General features: G+C 38.4%; 1 protein-coding gene across 6 annotated transcripts in view; it reads left to right on the top strand.

Moving 5' to 3' along the window:
- The window catches only part of RTEL1 (regulator of telomere elongation helicase 1), a 113,171-nt gene that overhangs the window by 45,713 nt on the left and 51,044 nt on the right, over positions 1 to 16,414 (top strand). For all 6 annotated transcript variants that reach the window (XM_088153120.1, XM_088153118.1, XM_088153117.1 and 3 more), the window contains exons 16-18: positions 1,384 to 1,465; positions 6,141 to 6,273; positions 14,368 to 14,481. In XM_088153120.1, the coding sequence (XP_088009246.1) occupies positions 1,384 to 1,465; positions 6,141 to 6,273; positions 14,368 to 14,481 (329 nt within the window). The remainder of the gene's footprint in view (positions 1 to 1,383; positions 1,466 to 6,140; positions 6,274 to 14,367; positions 14,482 to 16,414) is intronic.

Raw genomic sequence — 16,414 nt, 5'->3', positions numbered from 1 at the left:
TGTAGCTCAGGGTTGAACTGTGGAGTTCTTGGTGCTCTCTGTGCTTGGTTGTTTGCTTGCAGATGTTTCATTACCCAACTAGGTAACATCATCAGGGCAAGGGAGTGTGGGGTTTGCTCCCTGTTTATATACAGTAGCTGGTGCGGCCAGTGATGGTGGGGGAGTGGTTTCCTCCTTGGTAGTTCCTTGATTAGGGCATTGTTTTCTGCTTGACTATTTGTCTGGTGTTAATCCCTGCTTATCTGGGTGTAAGCTGCTGGAGAGGATGTGTTCTGGTCTTTTTGTTTCCTTCTTAGCTTTTTCCAAATCCTTGTGAAATTTAAAAAGCCTAAGCAAGAGTTATTTGGAGTCTGGTGGCACCTAAATTAAATTAAATTAAATTAAATTAAATTAAATTAAATTAAATTAAATTAAAATGGTCACTACATTTTAAGAAAATGGAAAGCACAAGATTTCACAGCTCTTCAGTTTAATCAAATTGTTTTTGTTTCATTTGTCAGCTGTTGATAAAGTACCCCTATGTTATGTTTTCTAAAATGCAATGCATCTGTTTCTTCACAGCCCTTATATGTATAAAAGCTCTGTGAAGCTTTACCCAATCTGATGCCCTCCAGATATTTGATGCTATTGTAGGCGAATTTCCCTAATTTGAACCAGAGACCAGAATGCAATCACATTGAAGCACAAATTGGTTTAGTGACAGAGCTGGAGGCTAAAGACAGGCCCAAAGAGGGGAAAGTTTACCATCTCTGTTTACAGACTTAAGCAAATCAGAGTGTGCATGTTATTGGATACAACAATGATGTCATTAATTGATACAGACAACAGCAAGTATTTGTTTGGCTGCAGCACATAGTGCACCTAATGAGATCAGTGAGGCCATTAGGGCATAACTATCAGGTAATGGGGCAGAACTAAAAAGGCAGTGGGGTTTTGAAAAACAGAGACAGCATTTCATAAACGTGGTTTATCTTTAGGAGTGACTTTCTTTTGCTTTTCCAGAGCTTTGCTCGCCACCCAGAGTCTTTTCCCAGCCTATCAGCATTCCTTGGCCTTATAATGCTTTATGGTTGAACTGACAGTTTAGTTCCCCTGAAAATATGTATTTGGGTTAGGGGCTTTTAGCTTCATCACTCAAATTCTCCTTCACCATAACTCCCAAGTTAGTTACAGTATGTCTAACTTGGAATGATGGGAATTGTAGACTAAAGGATCTGATTGACGTTAGTTGGAGAAAGTGGGGCTAATAACTCTTGTTGATGACAGATTGTAATAGGTGGTGGTTTTAGCTGCTTTTACAGAAGTACGGACCCCCCCTTTGATATTGCGATGCAGGTTCATTTCCTGTTCTTTGATGTTATCTTGTTCTACTTAATTGTCAAGGTCCACATCCATCCTGATGGAAATAATCAAAAAAAGAAGCAGAGGACAGACTTGTGGAACTCACTGTCAACTAAAAAACAAGGTGATTTTGATGTCAAACATGTTACAGCTTGGCATAAAACAAGGCAGTGAATTTATTTGGCTATTAACTTTGCATGTCATAATTAATTAACGCTGTTGGAGGCTGTCTCATCACTGGGCTTTTGCACGGTTACATTTTGTGTGCCAGTTGCACCCTTTCCTGGACTGGGAAGCCCTGCTCACACTCATGCCCCATTGACTTCTGTTTGGACTATTGTAATATGCCCTTGAAGAAGATGCAGAAGCTACTGTTGGTACAAAATGTGGTGGCCTGGAGAGTGAGGGATATATTCCAATACACTCAGGTGACCCTGCTGCTTTGTGAGCTGTATTGGTCACCAGTTGGCTTCTGGTGATTCAGCGTCCGGTTGTCACCTTTGAGGTCCTATGTGGCTCTGGACCAGATTATCTGAGAGACGGCTTTTCCTGTATTTATCTACCTATCCAAGCAGATCAAACAGGGTCAACTTCCTCCAGGTCCCAACCCTATGGGATTGTCACCTGTAGGAGAATTTTCGCAGGTACGTTTGAACCAGAGACCAGGAGACTCTTCCCTTGAAACACGAACTGGTATAGTAACCACCCTGGAGGCAAAGATAGGTCCAAAGGGGGGGGGCAGGGTTGGAGCGTGAGTATGCTTGTGATTGGGTACAGCAACAAGGTATTGGATTGCATCTAATACACTGTGAGCTTTGTGAGGCCAGTGAGGCAACCAGGGTGTACCTATCAGATAATGGAGCAGGATACAAAGACAGTAGGGCTTTCAAAGAACAAAGAGGCAGTATTCCATGAACAGAGTTTCTTGGCAGGGAATTACTTTCTGCTTGCCTCCCAGGATCTTTTGCCTTTTCTTTTCTTCATATTTAAATGGATTTTGTCATTAGTTCCAGGAACCCTTGTGAACATAAATTTCAGCACACAGATTTCTTTGAAAAAAAAAAACTTTATTGTTTTGGTTTTGGTTCTGTTTGGGTATTCTGTGGATACTGCAGAGAACAAAGTATTACATTGGATAAGGCACACATACAACAATCTTGGGAATGGAGGCGAATATGTGTAGCTCAGGGTTGAACTGTGGAGTCCTTGAGGTTCTCTGAGCTTGGTTCTTTTCTTGCAAACATTTCATTACCCGGCTAGATAACGTCTTCAGTGCTAAAATGGGATGGGGTTTGCTCTCTCTTTATCTACTGTGGCCTGCCTTGCCAGTGCTGGTGGGGGTGGGGGTTCTGCTTTGCTCTTCTGGTAGTTCATTGATTAGCGTATGTTGGCTGCTTGATTGTGTGGCTGGTGGTGACCTTTGCTTATCTGGGTGATGATTGCTGGAGATGATTGCTGGTGACTGAATGCCGGTGAGGCAATCTTCTGGTCTTTTGTCTCTTTTGAATAGTATGTAGATGCTGTTTATCTCTATGTGTCTGTTAATGGCTGCCTTGTTTGAATACCAGGCTTCCAAGAATTCTCTTGCATATTTGGATTTGGCTTGGTCTAAAATGCTGACAGTTTCCCAGTTAAAACTGTGGTTGTGTGTTGTGCACTTAAGGAATTTTCATCATGTCTTCTGACTGCTAGTTGGTGCTCATGGATGGGTTCTGCTAGTCTTCTGCCTGTTTGTCCTACGTAGTGTTTGTTACAGTCCTTACACTGTATGTTGTAGATGACTCCTGTTTTTTCTTCTTGGGCAACTGGGTCTTTTGGTTTACTTAGGATATTTTGGAGTGATTTTGTTGGTTTGTGTGCTGCAGAGATGCCATATGGTTGTAATAATCTGTTGGTGGTTTCTGAGATGTTTCTGATGTATGGCAGTGGGATCCTATTCATGACTTGTGTGGGTTGTGTTGTAGTAGGTTGAGTGGTCAGGGACTTTTTGATAAAGTTACGTGGGTATCCATTTTGTTGGAAGATGTTGTATAGGTGGTCTTATCCATTTTATTCGTCTCCATAAGTAGACTCTAGTAAAGATCTGATTTTGGCCAGAGAAAAGGTGTAAAATAATCACATCTAGTTCATTGGCTTGATGAACTGGAGCTTCAGTTTATCTACTTGCGAGTAAGCACATAATCATTCCAGTGATAGATGATCTTGCGACAGAGGACAAAGTAAGGAGGAAACCAGATTCTACTTAGGACAAGATCTGGTGAACAAGTGACTTCTGAATGTCTCCCCTCCCAAGCAGATGACTGCCTTTCTGGTAATCCTTCTCTCTGCTGCTCCTAATGTTGCAGCAGGATCTGTGTTTAAGAACAGAGGGTGGCTAAGCCTGCATCAGTTTCCGTGTAAAGTGATCAAGACAGCTGACCTGAGTTGTAGTGAAGAACAGTGATTACTGATGCCTAACTCTATTTCCTAGTAAACTGCATCATCAGTTGCCTGTCCCCATGCCCAACTTTTGCTTTCAGAACTCCCCACAATGCTATCTTTTCCCACCACATCTTCATCCTTGATTTTTTCAGCTGCTTCCCTTTGCTAAAACCTGGTTCCTTCTGTTCTGTCACACTGTTGCCCTTTCCCATCCCATTGGCCTTATGAGTGATATAATCATTCTGACTCCCTCAGGATTTTCATTTTATCTCCACTCTACTTCTTAGTTGGTTTCAATATTTATATTGATGATCTCTCTCTCCTTTTTTTTCTTTTTCTTTGCAGTCTTCTGACTGAGTAATCCTCACTCTTAAACACTTGGATGTATCCTGTTCTTTCAGCCCTTCCTCTGTGGAATTCTGTCTGCTCTTTCACAGATTTCTATTATTTTGCTTCCTACAACTTCCATGATTTCCAGCCCATTGATCTAGTTGCTTTGTAGGAAGTGTCCTCTCTCCTCTCTCCTTTCTGCCTGATGTGTACCCTACCTTCATTTCCTTGCTGTTGCACTTTCTTTGCATATTTATCTCTCTTATTCTGTCATGGAGCACTTAATTCAGTAACTTTGTATGTTTCCTTACGGAGCAGAAATCATGTGAAAGGGAAGAAAAGGGTTGGCTGATTTTGTCTACTGAAAATTCATTTCCTTTTTATCTGCAGTCTGCTTGACTAAACAGCACCACAACATCTAATGGATAAACAGCAACTCTAGGAATCCTGCAATTTCTTCCCTACTTTCTGAAGCCTTCCCTGTCAGTTATTTTTTAATTTGTCTATGCCTGCAAAATTCTTAGTACAAAAATGTATATTCTTATACAGTAGAGTCTCATTGAACCGACCTTCGCTTATCCAACATTCCGTCTTATCCGACGCCCCTAAAAAAAACCCAACACGCATAAATTGGCGACGAGAAAAGCGTGCCGCTTGTTTGAGAGTATGAGTGTACTCTTTCTTGTTGCTCCTGACGGTGCGGCGCCGTAATGCAAAAATCGATTGCAACAGGCACAGCGGATCAGTTTTTTTTTTTTACCGCACTCAATTGTTACTGTGTGTTATCCGACATTTTTGCTTATCCAGCGTTCTGCTGGCCCGTTTATGTCGGATAAGACTCTACTGTACTACCTGTGTCAGTTAGAAGAGGAATGAGCTCTCTGTACCAGATGTAAACTTCTTATCTCCACAGCATGCTTAACTTGGGGGGGGGGCATCCCAAAAAAGATCAGTGAATCTAGTCAACAAATTCTGGGAATTAACTTTTGCCACAAGTGGACTCAGTCATGCAGAAAAGCCAAGTTAATTTCACCTAGTCAGCTGTATTATGAGAACATCTAAATTCAGTTGGATTCAATTGACCTGTATTGTATACCTTGTCCTTCAAGAAAAAAAGTTGGAAAGAAAGAATGACTGAGAAATTAAGCCTCGGCTTTCTACAACTAAGTGCCAAGTCCTGACGTCACAGAACAGATTGACTAACTGCAGGGGCCAAGAAGCCATGCTTAGTGCCCTTTCCATTGGAGAAGAAGGGGCTAGTGATGTCACAAAACCTTTCTTGTACTGTCCTGGGGCAAGAGCTTTTGAAGTAATGGGCATTTCCATGAGAAAGTAGGCAGGGACGTCACGTTCCCCAAATGGAGACTTTTGACCTAGTGATTGTTTGCTATCAGAATCAGTGGTAAGAAGATACAACTTGGTTAGTGGTTCCTAGAATTACCTTTTTGCTTGACCAGAACAGCAGCTTTCATGTTTCTGTAGGTGTGACATGAGGGACTAGCAATCTAATGCATTCCACATGGGCTGTTCTTTTGATTGCCAGCATCTGGGATTCTGCAAAGCTGATGAGTCCTTGCTGAGGAGGGAAGACTAGTAGCTTGACCCTAAATATTCGAGTAGTTGTCTGTTCAGCACACACATCCCATTCTATCTCCAGTGTAGGCTTTATTTTCATAACTTGTGTATGAACTTAACCCAGAACTTCAGGAAAGAGGTGTTCTTAATGAATCTCAGTCACGGGACTTGCCTCCTGAGGCAGAGTTAGAATGGTTTTTAAAACTCAAATTATTGGTCTGCAGAGATGACTGTGCCAAGGAATGTCAGTTAAGACTTTTTAAATATGCTAGGATTTTTTTTTAATTTTTACTTTGGTAATATCTGTAGCAATGAGCTTTTTCTTCACACAAAATGATAGGCAGGTCAGGAAGACTGAGTCATTCCAGGTCAGTAGATACTTGACGTCCAAAAGCATGCGAGTGACTACCTTCTTCTTTGGTTAGGTACTTGGTAGCGCCCTAACGTTTTGTCTTGGAATTCGTTTGATGCAGGAAAGGTCTTGAGCTACTGGTGCTTTAGCCCTGGATACAGCATGCATGAGTTGGTTCGTCAGGGAGTCCGCACAATCCTTCTGACAAGTGGGACCCTTTCCCCAGTTTCCTCTTTTGCTATGGAGATGCAGATGTGAGTCTTGTTTATTTCATTTTTGAATGTATAAGCTGCTTCAGTCAAGGTGACTCTAAACTGTGTATAAAAGCAACAGCTACAGTCACGGCAATAACAACAATACTATTTATTTATTATATCAGATTATATAGAGCTGCTCATCTGAAATATATGATGCTGAGTGCTCACAAACAATTAAAAACAATATAAAAACACTAAAACAATACAAAACTACAATTTAGAAACAATAAAGAATATTAAAACAAACATTAAAAAACCATTCAGCAAAATCCCTAGCTGAGGTGTTCTCATGTCCATGAATGACACTCAGTACAACCACTGCACAGGCATTGGTGTAACTCCTGGGTCCCCACACTCGATGGCAACCTACAATAAAACATGTCATATATAATTAAGGTTAAACCATTGCAATTAATGTAATATCTGTCACTGGGAGTTCTCCAGCATCAAATCCCAAATCTTAAAAGATCTTCCAGGAAGAGTTTTCAGAGCTTCCTGAAGGCCCTGAGAGTGGGAGCTACCCTGGTCTTCCAGAGCCAGCTGTTACAGGGGAAGGAGCCTCCACACAAAAATTATCTGTGTAAAGAAAGCAGTTGGGCAGAAGTATCCTGCCCTGGGTTTGAATAATATTGACATTACTGACCCGAAAAAGGAAAAAGTCAGGGATTTTCCAAGGTTGCCATTATCTCCCTGTTTCCTGTTATAGAATGATGTAATTGTTTTCTTGTGCTTTTGTCAAAAAATATTATCTCCTGCCCACCATAATTTTTTTTTTTTAATATATTTTTTTTATTTTTTACAACAAACACATACAAACAATAACATAAAAAACATTAAAAAAAAAAACCATCTTCCACTTTAAACCGTGTGTCAGCCAGTTACCAATCATTTGTGCCATCCTTTCATAGTCTTCACTCATCATTTATATAAAATCTCATGTCATCTATCTAACATATATTTATATATTTATCAATTATCAATTATTATTCATTTGTTACTAGTCTATAACATCAGCTTTCATAATAAGATTTATATCATTTTTATCCATTGATTATATATATATATATATATAGTAATTTACGTCAGTTTGTCAAGTTTCTATTATATAATTTGCTGATCTATTACATTACTATATCTTTTCATCCAACCATTGATAAAACAGATCCCATATCATATAGAATTGTTTATCTTCTTGCTCTCTAATTTCAAATGTTAATTTACTCATCTCTGCACATTCCATAATTTTCTTAATAACTTCCTCCTGCATAGGTACTTTTTCATTTTTCCAGTTTTTAGCAAATACAATTCTAGCCGCTGTCAAAACATTTACAATCAAATATTTCAGTTCTTTGCTATATGTTTCAGGTATAATTCCTAATAGAAATGTCTCTGGTTTAAAGTCTATATGTTGTTTTGTCATTTTTTCCAACCATGTGTGGATTTTAATCCAATATCTTTTAGCTTCTGGACATGTCCACCACATATGGTAATATGTACCGGGCTTCTGATGACACTTCCAACATTTATCAGACTTGTTCTTATACATTCTCGCAATCCTTGCTGGAGGTAAATGCCACCTATAAAACATCTTATACAAGTTTTCTTTATATGCAGTTGACATTGTCATTTTATAGTTTTGAGACCATAGTTTTTGCCACTTCTCTAAATCGATTCCATATCCAAAATTTTTCCCCCATGCAATCATTGTATCTTTAACCTGTTCTTCCTCCATCTTAAATTCTAGTAAATGTCCATAAAGTTTTTTAATCACCTTTTCATCAGTGCCCATCAAAATTTTATCTAAAACAGTCAGCTCATCATAGATACCTTCTGTTTTAAAATCTTTATCAAATCTAGATTGTATTTGCAAATATGAAAACCAGTTCATTTTTATACCTTGTTCTTCTAACGCTTGCATAGTTTTAAGTTCACCCTTTTCATTCAATATCTCAGTATATCTAACTGTTTGTTCCTTTTTATATGTTATTGGATAAGAAAAAGCTTCAATAGTGGATATCCATCGTGGAACTTTTAAATAATATTGTCTTCTTATCTTCTCCCAGTTTAAAAACAATGCCTCTCGAATATAGTGCCTTCTAAAGTAGCCCTGTGTTTTCGTTCCCTTATACCATAAGAAAGCATGCCAGCCCAACAACAGGTCATGTCCCTCTAAAGTCAATAGTCTATTATTTCTTAAAGTTATCCAGTCCTTTACCCACATCAGATTTGTCGCCTGATAGTATAATTCCCAGTTAGGCAAGGCAAACCCACCTCTTACTCTTGCATCTTGTAGTAATTTAAGCTTTATTCTTGCTTTTTTGCCCTGCCAGATAAATTTCAATACAATTTTATTTAAATCATCAAAAAACTCTTTCCCTAAACGAATTGGAATTGTCTGGAATAAATATAATATCCTAGGCAATATATTCATCTTAATAGTGGATATTCTCCCAGTCATTGATAATTGTAAATTCTCCCATTTTGTCAGATCTATTACAATCTGTCGTTTAAGTTTAAGATAATTATCCTCCTTCAATGTACTACATCTTGGTGTAATGTATATCCCTAGGTATTTAACCCTGTTTGTAACCTGTATTTCCAAGACTTCTTCCAATTCTTTCTTTTGCCTTGCTAGCATATTCTTTGTTAATATCTTTGTTTTGTCTTTATTTATTTTTAGTCCTGCTACTTTTCCATATTCTTCTATCTTTTCAACTAATTTAGGTGCTGTTTCCAGTGGGTCCTCTAGTATAAATACTAGGTCATCTGCAAAAGCTTGCAATTTGTACTCTTCCTTTTTAATCTTCATTCCTTTTATTTCTTTCTCTTCTCTTATATTCCTGTTCAACACTTCTAGTGTTAAGACAAACAACAAGGGCGATAGTGGACAACCTTGTCTCGTCCCTTTTGTTATGTCTATCTGTTCTGTTAAATCTCCATTTATCATGATTTTTGCAGTCTGTTTATGATATATTGTTTCAATGGCTTGGGTAAATTTTCTACCAAAGCCCATTTGTTCCAATTGCAGTAGCATAAATCGCCAATTCACGTTGTCAAAGGCTTTTTGTGCGTCTAAAAATATCAGGGCCATTTGCTTTTCAGGGTGTGCCTCATAGTATTCCAGTGTGTCCAGAATTACTCTCATGTTGTCTTTAATTTGTCTCTTTGGCAAAAATCCGTTTTGGTCGGCATGGATAAAATTATTTAAATATCTTTTTAGTCTTTCTGCCAATATTGAAGCAAAAATTTTATAATCTGAATTTAGTAGAGATATAGGTCTATAATTTTTAACCTGTTGTGGGTCAGTGTCCTCCTTTGGTATAAGTGTAATATATGCTTCAGTCCATGTTTGGGGTATCCTCTTCTTTGTCATAACTTCATTCATAACTTCCAATAGTTGAAGGCTCAATATGTCCTGGAAGGTTTTGTAAAATTCCACTGGCAGCCCATCTGGACCCGGGGCTTTCCCGACATTCTGCTTTTTAGAGCTTCTGTTAGTTCCATCATAGTTATATTCCCCTCTAACATTATTTCAATGTCTTTAGGTATCTGAGGTAATTTCGCTTTCTGTAAATGTTGTCTTACTTCTTCTTCTTGTACATTCTCTTGATAGTACAATTTTCCATAGTAATCTTGTATAATTTTTTTCTTGTCCTCATTACCAAAGCAGATCTGTCCTTCTTCATTTATCAATTGATTAATCCTTTTTGATTCTCTCTCTTTTCTCAGTTTATAAGCTAACCATCTACCTGGTTTATTTGCATCTTCAAAATAATTCTGTTTAGCACTTCTAATTTTTTGTGCCAGCTCCTCCTTTTCCATTAATCCCATTTTATGTTTAATTAAATCCATTTTAGCTTTAATATCTTTTTTGCGGGGATTTCTGTAACTCTTCTTCCAATTTTTTATGGTCATCCTCCAATAGTTTAAAAGTCTTTTTCTGCGTTATGTTTCTTTTCCTTGTATAATCTATTATTAAACCTCTTGTATAAGCCTTCATTGTATCCCAAAGATTCTGTAATGATGTATCCTCTTTTTTATTTACATTAAAAAAGAAGGTAAGTTCTTTCTCTATTTTTTGTTTGAAATCTTTTTCTTTTAGTATCCTGTTATTTAAAGTCCATCTAGATCTCTTCCGTTGTCCTTTCCAGATAACTACCATTGGGTTGTGGTCGGCCCAAATACTTGTTTGTATTTCAATTTCTCGAATGTTAGCAAATAAATCCGCTGACATCCATATCATGTCAATTCTAGACCAAGATGCATGTCTGTCTGAATAAAAAGTATATTGTTTGTTTGCTGGGTTTCTTTCTCTCCAAGCATCTTTCAAGTCTATTTCTTCTGTCATTCGAAGGAAGGATTTTGGCAATGTCTTCCTAGTTCTCTTTGTCAATTTCTGTGTTTTATAGTCTAATTGATCATTCATTATTCCATTAAAATCTCCCATCATACAAATATTAACATAATCCAATTCAGCTATTTTCATATGTAATTTCCTATAAAATTTTTCTTGATTGTCATTAGGCGCATAAATTACAATTAAAAGAGTTTTAACATTATTATCTATTATTTCAACCATCAAAATCCTTCCATCATCATCCGCATAGATTTGTTCTGCTGGCATTGTATCTCTAATATATAGGACCACACCTCTTTTTTTACATTGTGGCAAGGAAGTGAATAATTTACCCAGTTTTTTTTGCTGCAACAAATATTCGTGTTGTTTTTTGATATGTACTTCTTGCAGACAAATTATATCAAACTTTAACTTCTCTAATTTATGAAATACTTTCCTTCTTTTAATAGCCAAATTAAGTCCATTTATATTGATCGTAATCAATTTTCTTTCCTCCATGTTAGGCTTTATACGAGGGTTTAATTGCTCTAGTAGATCTTACTTCTCGTTGTTCTCTAGGAGCACCATCTCCCCCACTTTCTTCTTTTTCTTTTCCAGTTGCTGCTGCACCTTCTTCTTGAAACTCAATTAACGACTCTTCCTTTTGTGTGTCTTCTTCTTTTCCTTTAAAAAATTCTGAATAGAATAGCTCTGCTTTTTGGACTGTATCAACTCTTTGTCTTTGCTCCTGCCAAGTGAACTGAAGACCTTCTGGAATCAGCCATCTGTAATTTACTCCTCTTCTAAGTAGCTCTTTAGTCAGGAATGAGTATTGCCTTCTTATATCTCTTACTTTTCTTGGCACCTGCTTCAGGACTACAATTTCTTTATCTTTGTACTTTAGTGTTTTCTCTCTTGCCACCTGGAGTATCTGTGCCTTAATAGTTTTTTTAGTAAATCTTATGTGTACTTCTCTTGGTAATTTATTTCTCATTGCATATCTCGTATATACACGAAAGATTTCATCCATCCCATCCGACATCTTCTCTGTGGTTATCTCCAATGCTTCTGCCAGTATTTCTGTCATTATTTCCGCAAGGTTTTCACCTTTTCCTTCCTCTATGTTTTGAAATCTCAAATAGTATTCTGATTTATCAATTTCCCATCCTAGCAAGTCACTCCTGGCTTTTTCGACTTCACTCAGTCGAATATCAATATCTCCAATTTTCTTGTCTCTTTGTGTGTCTTCATCTTCAATTTTCTTAAATCTCTCCTCATATTTTATCATCATCTGTTGTATACTTTCATCTGTCTTTTCAATTCTATGCTCAATATTCTCCGTCCTCTTTCCAATCTTCTGAATTTCTTGCATAATTGCCTGTAATGTCACTTCCTTCTCTTTTTCATATTGTATCATTGTCTGAATTGAACGTTGTCTCCCAGGAGATGAAGAGGAAGCTACTGACGTTGATGGGATTGGGGCTGTTATTTTCTTGCTCATCTTAATGCTTAAAGCTGCAGAAAAAAGAAAAAAGGGAGAGAACAAGGCAAGAACCACAGATACTATTCCACAAAGTGGAAATGAAAAACAATAAAAAGGAGATAAAAATAAACCTGGAAATAAAAGGGAATGGAAAAGGAAAAACCTTCAGGCACTTGTCCGCCTTAATCCAATAGTATACAGTTAAAAAAAATTAAAGGAAGGGGAAAAGAAAGCTAAATTTCTTTCCCTTTAAAAAAAAAAAAAAAAACCAAGGCTCTAGCAAGAAGTACGCTACTGCCACTAAATATCCAAGGCTCTTGTGACTAAATCAGGCTTTCCACCTTAAACATTTTCAGAATCCACTCTCCGCTATCTTGTTTATAAATATTCAGGTGGCACCTGTATAAACAGTTTATGATGCACTTCGCTATCTTTTTAAGAGTCCTTGAGTATGAGTAAAACAAGTCACAGTAGAAAAAACAATATATATATATATATATCCAAGCCTCTAGGTGGCAGTGCTACTTTCTTTCATTAGCTTTCACTTCGCTTTTCCTCTTTCCCAGCCAGAGAGAAAGGAGAGGAAAAAAAAAAGGGAAAAGAAGAGAAAAAGAAATATGCTTCTTAAAACACTAAAAAAAAAAATCTTAGTCCTAATGCTTGAAATCAGAAATTATTGAGTATCAAACAGAAAAGCCAGTCCAGTTGAGTTTAAAAATGGAATAAACCACACTGTGCCAGATTCAAGTCCATAAAAAGGGAAAGTTAAATAACTAAAAAGAATTTTCCCAAAGGCTTAATCTCGCCGCTTAGTCCCACTTTTCTTCACTTTTAAAAATTCACTTTGGATTACTTAGGGTGTTCTCTAAGCAAAATTGAATAACAAAGGTCCATCTCACCCGGTTGGCACACTTTCTTCTTCCGTTTGGAGCTGTCCCGGCTTTTGCAGTCTCAATGGCTGCCACTCCGTCGCTGGTTTCAGGGCTTCTCCCGGATCAACCAGAGATTTTGCGATATCCCTGGGATCAACAGGACGTGCCCTATCTAGTCGCCGTCTCTACGGGACGGCTTAGGTCCTTCGGGACCGTCCAGCATCGGAGATATCAGCTGCGATCTTGGGAGCTCCAGATCGCACACCGTACCGCCGCGACGCCAGCTCCGCCTCCTCCCCTGCCCACCATAATTGTTATATTTATACCGATACAAACAAACTTGGCTTGCCAGCAGTCAGTTACATTGTGCATGGAAATGTCATTGGAACACTTAACCATTTTGGTTTTATCATGTCTGGTGGACTTGTAAAAAAAACAGAAATTTCAAATACATTTAATGATACAAATAATTTTAAAGGTTAACATTCAACTGAAACCAGAACTTTTCTTGTTGGGATTAATGGACAGTCAATTAGAAAAGAGCCATGGAAGATTATTTTTATATATGATTACTGCTACGAGACTATTATATGCGCAAAATGGAAAGACTCTGAAATACCCACAACAGAGGAATGGTTGGTGAAGATGACAGAACTAGCAGAGATGGCAAAATTGACTTGTTTGATTAGAGAAAGATCAACAACTACATTTATCAGTGACTAGAAACCCCTTATGTGCTGTTTGCTGAAATAAGTTTCAAGATGTTCTTTTTGATGTGGAGGCTATCATGAATTTATATGAATCTGAACAGATGTTCTGCAGCTAAGGCTGCTATAGTGCCTAAGTCTGAATCCAACTTTTTGCTTGGACTAGCCTCATTGGTTGCAAATTTTATTTCTACACCTCATTATTTTAGGAAAATTAATGCCCATTTCAAGTCATCCTATACTACCTGGGCCCATAATATGCATGATATACTTGGAAAACTTTTTTTTTTCCTACCTGCCCTGTTTTTATTACTCTGGATGAGTAGAATGCTGGTAAGTATCTGGGTTTATTTAATACAGAAGGAACATTCATATAACATAACACTGCAGTTGACAAAGGATACAGGTAGATTACATGACTTGCAGTAGAAAACTTCCCTGGTGGTGAGAATAGTGTTAGTGTCCTTCCTCTAAGGGAAAAATTTATGTAATTGAGAAGATTCCTAACTGTAGGAATGAATTAATGAATATATAACAGTAGTGCAAATTGCTAGAATTTATGCTTCAGATACCTAAGTGTGGCTGCATTCACATTCTACCTGGTTTGAGGAGCTAGTCAGACTGCTATTAAGCTGTGAAGCCCATCTCTTTAACATGTTGGTGATACTGTGGTGACTTTCTCCTTTTCTTTAGACCATTCCCAGTTTGTCTGGAAAATCCACATGTTATTGATAAGCACCAAATCTGGGTAGGAATAATCCCCAAAGGGCCTGATGGAGGCTTACTGAGCTCCACTTACGAAAAAAGGTAATGAATTATTTCCCGTTTGGTATTCCCCAGCTGCTTTTTTTCCCCCCTCATTCAAGCATTTAGTCAGAAATATGTACTTACTGTACAGAAGTGTTTCATGCATAACAATATCATGACTATACATTTTAACTCCAGGCGTTACCAAACATCTGATTTCCTTTGGTTTTCCAAGCCTTGAGTTTCAGTGCTTACCACTCTGTTTTTATTGAATCACTGTTGACGCACAGAATCAGGAAATCAAAAATCAGAGGTCCTTTTGTTTGATATCAGTGGCAAGCACTAGATGGGTTAAACCCGTTTCCCTTACATTAGAGGTTCTCAAACTTTGTGGCACCATCCGTGCCAATGAAAACAACCTGCATGACACCGTCCGCCCCAAAAAACCCAAATGATAAACAGTTCAATGAAGTTGTTGATGCAATGTGCATGTGCTATAAAAAAGGCCAACAGCATATTAGGGATAATAAACGGTACTGAAAACAGAGATGTCAACACCTTCATATAAATCAATGGTGCAGCCACATCTGGAATATTATGTGCAGTTCTGGTCACCGCACCTCAAAAAGGATATAGTGGAGCTAGAGAAGGTTCAGAGGAGGGCAACTAAGATGATCCAGTGGCTGGAGCAGCTGCTTATGAGGAGAGATTGCAATATTTGGGGCTTTTTAGTCTAGAAAGGAGGTAAATGATAGGGGATGTGATTTAGGTGTACAAAATTACGCATGGTGTTTAAAGTGGATAAGGGGAAGCTATTTTCCTCTTGCCAAAATACTAGAACTAGAGGACACCCAGTAAAATTAGATCCTGGAAGAATCAGGACAGACAAAAGGATTTTTTTTTTTTACACAACACATAATTCACCTTTGGAATTCACTGCCATGAAATGTGGTGCTGGCTTCCAAAAAGGGTTGGAGCAGTTAATGGAAGTCATGGGGAACGGTACTCTTAGCCTTGATGGCAGTGGGACTGCCTGTGAAGGCCATCTGCTGGGGGACTAGTGGGCTTCCTTGTGAAGTTGGTTGGTGTCAGCTTTTTAATATAGTCCAGACCAGAAAACCAAAATCATGAATATGAATACTACTTTTATTGTAAGGTTACAATAACAGAATCTTGCAAACCTGAAAGCCCTTCCCCCTTCCCTGCTTCTCTGTTCCAGAGAACTAGGGATGGTCAGTTCTGAGAATCTCAAACTACATTTCTGGTTTGGACTCAGATTTCATGTATCAGACCATTATATAGGCTGTGGCTCTTCCTCCTGTTTCTCAGAGTTATTCTCACAGCCATTACATGTGGCCACTGTAAGAACAGGCTGCTGGACTAGATGAGCCAGCGTGTGATGGAAAGCATGAGTGGGGAGGACTCTGGTGTGGAGCTTCAAGGTTACAGGGAAGGGGGAGAGACGTTCCGAGGACAGCATCCCCTCGGCCCCCAGCTGCTGTGTGAAAGTCAAGAGGAAGAGGCTGGCCCCTCCCTAAGGGCATCATGGTTATAGTTGCTGTCGTTGGAGGATTAGAGTTAGTCCGGTGAGATTCTGTCTCTTGGGTGCAAGCTCATAAAGACGCTGAGCTGATTTCTGGACTGTCTCGTGTGATTCTTGGGCTGAACCTGACACAAGGGTTTGATCGAACAGGGCACTTTGCTTACATTCTTATGCTGTCGTTGAGATTAAGACTGGGAAGAAATAAATGTTTCACCCACCCTCAGTAATAAAGTTTCAATCTGCATACCAAACAAAACAACGATAGAGCCCTGCCAGGCCTTCAGCCTGTTTTACCTGGATAAACAGGTTAATGGGAACCGATTCTGGTAGCAAGCTTCCCCAATGTGTTCAAGCCCCACAAAATTTGCAACCCCCATTGTCAAATTTGCTTGTGATCCTTTAGGGCATCACAATCTAAAGTGTGAGAGCCTTAAACCATTTTCTCTATGA

The sequence above is a fragment of the Python bivittatus genome, unplaced genomic scaffold (assembly GCF_059951505.1).
Source record: "Python bivittatus isolate LINGU-HERP-01145 unplaced genomic scaffold, Pbiv_v1 ctg000700_np1212, whole genome shotgun sequence".
Lineage (NCBI taxonomy): Eukaryota > Metazoa > Chordata > Lepidosauria > Squamata > Pythonidae > Python > Python bivittatus.
This window is presented reverse-complemented; position numbering and strand designations above follow the sequence as displayed.